This window comes from Eublepharis macularius, chromosome 6 (genome assembly GCF_028583425.1).
Source record: "Eublepharis macularius isolate TG4126 chromosome 6, MPM_Emac_v1.0, whole genome shotgun sequence".
Lineage (NCBI taxonomy): Eukaryota > Metazoa > Chordata > Lepidosauria > Squamata > Eublepharidae > Eublepharis > Eublepharis macularius.
Window position 1 is genome coordinate 40,795,732 of NC_072795.1, and position 6,434 is coordinate 40,802,165.

Sequence of the window (6,434 nt, forward strand, 5' to 3'; positions counted from 1 at the left end):
TACCGCGGTGCTGCTGCTGCTGCTGCTGCCTCGCTGTACCCGCAGGAGCCGCCGCCAACGATAGAGCTGCTGCCTGCATCCTGCCCTTGCTGCAATGAGTGATGCAGGAGGAGGAGGAGGAGGAGGAGGAGGCGAGGAGGCGGTGGCGAAGCGCAAATCCACCGCAACTCCTCCAGCAGCACCAGCGGCAGGAAAAGCGGCTTTGCCTTTGTGAGCTTACATCACAATCCCGGCCGGGGGTTTATGCTGCTGGCTGCCGCTTCTCCGAGCAACACTCAGGCGGCTTGCCGGTCCGCAAGCCGGACAGGGGGCGGCAGCCGCAGCAGGCAAGGACTATGCCCGCCGGCCTCGCCGCCCGGGGCCAGGCGCCCCTCGGTGCCGCCTCGCCGCCGCTTCGCCCCCCGCGCCGGGCCGCCCCGCTGCTGCGCTGGGACGAGGTGCCGGACGACTTCGTGGAGTGCTTCATCCTGTCGGGCTACCGGCGGCTGCACAGCACGGCGCAGGAGTGCCTGGCGTCGGTGCTGCAGCCCACCAACGAGACGCTCAACTTCTGGACGCACTTCCTCCCGCTGCTGCTCTTCGCCGGCAAGTTCTGCCGCCTGCTGCTGCTACGCGGCGCCGGCGACCTGCCCTTCCACCACCCCTTCTTGCTGCCGCTGTGGTGCTACGCGTCGGGCGTGCTGCTCACCTTTGCCATGAGCTGCACTGCCCATGTGTTCAGCTGCCTCTCGCTGCGCCTGCGCGCCGCCTTCTTCTACCTGGACTACGCCTCCATCAGCTATTACGGCTTCGCCAGCACCATGGCTTACTACTACTACCTGCTGCCCGGGCTGAGCCTGCTGGAGCCGCGCGCGCTCAGCCGCTATCTGCTGCAGCGCCTGGGCTGGCACGTGGACTGCAGCGCGCCTCTAGCCTTCTACAGCGCGCTGCTGCTGCCCGTGGCCTTCCTGCTGGCCGTGGCCTGCACCGTGGCGTGTTGCAAGAGCCGCTCCGACTGGTGCGCCTACCCCTTCGCCATCCGCACCTTCGTCTTCGCCATGCCACTCAGCATGGCCTGCCCCATCATGCTCGAGAGCCTCCTCTTCGACCTCAAGGGCCACAACCCCACCCTTTTCGTCTACTTCTACCGCCGCTACTTCTGGCTCCTCGTGGCTGCCTTTTTCAATGTCAGCAAGATCCCCGAGCGGATCCAGCCGGGCCTCTTCGACATCATCGGCCACAGCCACCAGTTCTTCCACATCTTCACCTTCCTCAGCATCTACGACCAGATGTTCTACGTCGAGGAAGGCCTGCGGCACTTCCTGCAAGAACCTGCGCCCGCCTCGCCCACTTTCACGGGCACCGTCGGCTACATGCTGCTTTTGATACTGTGCCTGGCCTTGGTCATCCGGAGGTTTTTAAACGCCCCAGAGTGCGGCAAGCAAGACTGAGGTAGCCTTCTGTTACGGTGTCCTTTGAGGGGCTTAGGTTTTTTTAGAGGCCGACCCAAAGAAGCCTGGTACCTCTCCAGGGAAGGGGCTACCAGGAGCACTGAATTCGGCCACCCAAGCACTGAACTCGTTCTAGAAAAAACTCGTTTCTCTTGAAATGTTCTAAGGTTTTAAGGAAGGGTAATCAGACCACAGTACTGTACACAGCTTATTCTATTATTGCTGTTTAGGATACAAATAGAAGCCATTTAGGACTATTGCTTAAAATGTCCTGCAATGTAATCCTCCTTTCGTTATTTGAAAGTGAGCCCCTTCGACTTGCTTGCAACTAAGGGTCAGGGTTACAGGGGAACAATATGCATGGATCTTGCAAATGCTAGCTACTGATTTCAGACTATTTAAGAGATGTTGTTTCAGTTAGCAATATACACTAGACCTGCACTGATGAATTATGAAGATTTTAAACCAGATCTCGTGTTCAGTTTCTTGGCATATTATGCCCTAAAAGATGTATTTAATGTGCTGTTAAAGTATTTTGAATTTGAAGTCATACACACTGGATTTTCAGCCCAAGCAAATTGAAATCTTTTTTCTTGAATTAACAGCATTTGCTGAAGGCAAATATGACACTTAATGCTTCTGTAAAAAAAATTGTTTTATAGTAATTGTATATTGTATCAGGAGGTGTTGATCAAACTTTGAGAACAAAGTTTGAGCAGATAATGGTGTACCCTCCTGAACCCAAAAATATATATTCTTGGGTTCTGGAGGGCACACCATTATCTGCTCTTTCTTGGAACACTGGTTTGAAGACTTAATTTAAAAGTATACATGTCTCGCAACAGTGAAGGGTGCAGATGTGTATAACTTGCAAATAGTTTGGGAGAAAAACCAAGTGTCTTGTTCAGAACTAAGAGTATTTTGTATGTGAAGATTACAATCAGTACAAAGCATCCTCTAAGAAGTAGTGGTGAAGGACCAAATCACCAACTAGTTTACAGAACTATTTATGTAGATCAGGTATACTGGAAGAAAAGCCACAGGACTCTCTTCATCTTCTGAGGTGTTTTCACATTTCAGGCTGAATTAAAAAGGCAGCAAACTATGGCAAATAGAGATGGAGAAAATTAGGGATTGGGTGAGTTTAGGATATGACTACCCCAATTCAGAAAGCCTTGCCTAGCACATGCCAGGTCCAGAATTCAGGACTGGCTTGTAATCGTGTTCACTCCTCCCCATTCTTTCTAGCCAGCACTCCCCCCCCCCCCAAAATCCTTGAAAAGAGGAATTAAGTAACTTAGGCACAGGGAACCTATGTGGGAGGAGCAAAATCGAAAAGAGTCCAGTAGCACCTTTAAGACTAACCAACTTTACTGTAGCATAAGCAAAAGAACTGTGATTCTCGAAAGCTTATGCTACAGTAAAGTTGGTTAGTCTTAAAGGTGTTACTGGACTCTTTTCAATTTTGCTACTACAGACTAACACGGCTAACTCCTCTGGATCTATGTGGGAGAAGGTCTTACAAAAAAGAGACCTACAAGGAGACCTCATTTTTAATTGGAAATGATGCTTCTGAGCTTTGCTTGGCAGGGAGCATAGACTTCTTGTCAGGAATTGCGGCGGGGGTGGGGGACTTGCCCATCACCAACAGCCTTGGTATCTCCTTATGAGCTCTATGTAAACGAGTTCACAGTTGCACAGAGAAACATAGTGACCTTGAATGATCCAGACTAGTCAACAAAGGAATATCCATGAAAAGTACTAAAAGTCTGTGTTCATATTGACATGGACTTGTATCTTAGGTTATAACCCCTCTGCATTTTGCTTGTGCAGAACTCATGCAGCTGACATGTAGGCATAGAGACAAAATCCCCAGATCTATACTGTAGCAAGAGATTTGTGGAAGTAAAGAGAACAATGGTAGTTGTGGGTTTTCCGGGCTGTATTGCCGTGGTCTTGGCATTGTAGTTCCTGACGTTTCGCCAGCAGCTGTGGCTGGCATCTTCAGAGGTGTAGCACCAAGTGGCTGGCATCTTCAGAGGTATAGCACCAAGTGCTACACCTCTGAAGATGCCAGCCACAGCTGCTGGTGAAACGTCAGGAACTACAATGCCAAGACCACGGCAATACAGCCCGGAAAACCCACAACAACCATCGTTCTCCGGCCGTGAAAGCCTTCGACAATACAAAGAGAACAATGTTTGGTCTGCAACTCCTGTTGCAAGAAGTGATCTTAGTCACGCCACCCTTTTGCTATTGATTTCAGTTCTCTTTTCCTGACAAAGAGAACCCATTTTATTCTAGATTTGTATTCAACAACCTTAGGAAAAATGCTTAATGTACTGATGGCAACATCATCAGTTGGGGGTGGAGGAATTTGTCAGTACCTTCAAGGGAGCCATGAAGTCATCCTGTATTGCTTTTATATTTTCTCATTTTCTTTCTGCTGTTTTCTAATTCTGTAGTAATGGATGGGTGTTAAAACTATGAGTCACTTAATCTCAGGATGTGTCTAGTTCAGGAGGTTTTCTTTGGGTGACTTCTTATTTATTGTTTCATATCAGGTAAATGGATAAAAAGGCATTTTGTGAAGAAACTATAGAGCCGCTCAGGGCATTGAATTTTAAAAAGATCCTTTTGATGCACAATTGGATTGATTCTTGACCAGACATTCTGTCAGTATTCATACGAGTTTTTAAGGTTGTAAGCAGTCAGTGTTTTATGGTAGAAAAAAAATGTAAGTAGGTAGGGCAGGTTACTTGTAATGCCATAATTGCTATAGTGCAGTGCACTGGAAAGAAGTTACACTGTGAAAGTTCTGGCAGCAAACCATGGTACTTTCTGTGTGTTGGTAATACGGTGTTGTTCCTTAAGTTCTGTAATTGGATTCCTTGAGTTTTGAACTGGAAAAGTAAGTATTCTTCTCTGGGACCAAATCCCGTACATAAACCTCAGCACAATAAGGTTCTATGCAGACATAGTGCTTAACTATGGTTTGTTTTCTTTTATTATGTTTAACTTATGTCTGAATACCTTAAAACATGTTTAAGGATTAGCTACTAACTAGGATGTGAAAGCATGGATTGACACTGGTGTACAAATTATGCCTTGCATAAACCATTATTAAGTATTATATCAAGCATATCATTAATGCCCATGTATAGTTTGTCCGCAGTTTTAGTTTTTCAGGGGCAAGTTTACCAAATACCCTAATGGTAATTTGTGGCCCAGTAGATTTTCAAGTGGAAGAGAAGTGGCAAACTCCAACAGCCTGGGGCATGCTCCTGAAATCTGATAAGAATATTTAGAGACTTGTCCTGCAGTACAGCCTCAGGGTTGTTCAGATGGTTGTCTGGGTCAAGAGTTGTCATAGGAACCATTGTCCGGAAGGTTCAGGGAATCAAACACAACTCCTTGCTGAGGAACTTGGTTGGAAACAGACTCCATAATGTTGACTTATACTGGAACAAAATCCTGAGCACTTCCAATGAAATGTTACCTGTGACATATTGCCATATCTATAAAGTTGATTCTACAGTTGTTAAACAAAACAAAGTGGGACAAAAGGTGGAATCAAATCGATTTACAGGCCTTGACAGGAAGATCACTGTTCAAATTAAAGTTGGTATGTTCAAGTTGACTTTTCCCTTTATGGGTCTTCTTTGGTGATTTGAGACAGCAGAAAAATGTCCTATGTTCCATCTTGTGAGTATAGTTAGGATCTAGGATTGCCAACCTCCAGGTGGGTCCTAGAGTTTCCCCAGAATTAAAACTATAATTATACTCTGCTGAGCCTTCCACCCAAGCCCTGCCATTTCCAGATTCCACTCCAAAATCTCCAGGCATTTCCTAACTCAGAACTGGCAACCCTAGTTGTGATTCTGGGAGATCTCCAGGCCTCACCTGAAAGCTGGCAACCCTGTTGGGAATCCCCTTATCACCTTGGGCTGGCCCTGGGCACAGCCATTCTGCCACTTGCCAGTGTTACTGAGGCTCAAATCTCAGAAAGTTCAGCTAGCTCAAGCTACTATAAGCTGTACTTTGGAGGACTGAGAAGAAGCTTTTCTTGACTTTGAAAGATCAGCTGCAAGATTTAATTCATATCATGTTCTTCTCAGTGGTGGTTTCCTCACAGGGACAGGCATGCATGGTTTCACTGTTGATACTGGAGCTGCTGCAATGGGGATTCTACTGGCAGCTTCCCCTACAGCTTTTCTGCCTTAATCCCCTGGGATCAGCCATCTACCCTTTCCCAGGCCACCAGGACTTTTCAGCTTTTCAAATATCAGTAATTGACTGACATTAAAGTGATACAACATTGTACAAATCAGTGTCTCGGGTTCTCTAAATTCCCACCTTCCATTTTTTTTAAAGTTTCTAGCCTCTTTCATTGTGGAGATATAAGGGGAAAATCATACCTCCTCAATGAAAGTGGCTAAAGACTTATTTTAAGCTGGAGATTAAGGGAACCTGAGACACGGATCACTATAACAATATTCAGCTGGTAGTTTTTTTTTAAAAAGGTCCCCAGTGATGGAGGCAACCATGGGGACAGGCTCAGGGAAAATGGCTGTCACATAGGTGAGAAAATCCAAAGTTTCCCACCCATATAGCACCCATCCAAGCTTTTACTACAGTTTCCTCCAAAACTTCACAGCAAAGCAAGTTTGAGAAAGATCAGAGAGAAAAACCAGGAAATCCCAGGAGGTATACTGAACCCAGCAACACTGAACCTAGGCAAATAACCTGTGTGGAAATGGCCATATTCTAGGTATACAAATGAGTTTAACAGTGTGGTGCTATGCAAAGTTACTCCAGTCTCAGCTCATTGATTTCAATGAATAACATACACAGGAGTTACTCCACATAGGATTACACTCACTGTAGATTTTCTAAAAATAAATGTTTGGGTATAATGCAGCGATATCAACATCATTGTTTTAACGATGTACCCAAGATGACTCACAAGGCCTTCAAAATAAATTATTTATTTGAAAGTTTTCT

At 46.2% G+C, this 6,434-nt stretch overlaps 1 protein-coding gene across 1 annotated transcript; it reads left to right on the plus strand.

Annotated features, from left to right (window-relative positions):
• Positions 1–335: 335 nt before the first annotated feature.
• PAQR9 (progestin and adipoQ receptor family member 9) lies at positions 336–1,430 on the plus strand. The gene has a single exon (XM_054982084.1). The coding sequence runs from the start codon at positions 336–338 to the stop codon at positions 1,428–1,430; it is 1,095 nt and encodes a 364-aa protein (XP_054838059.1).
• Positions 1,431–6,434: the final 5,004 nt, after the last annotated feature.

What these genes read in the sequence shown, in the direction of transcription:
- PAQR9 (XM_054982084.1), top strand. Translation starts at nt 336, where the DNA reads ATGCCCGCCGGCCTCGCCGCCCGGGGCCAGGCGCCCCTCGGTGCCGCC.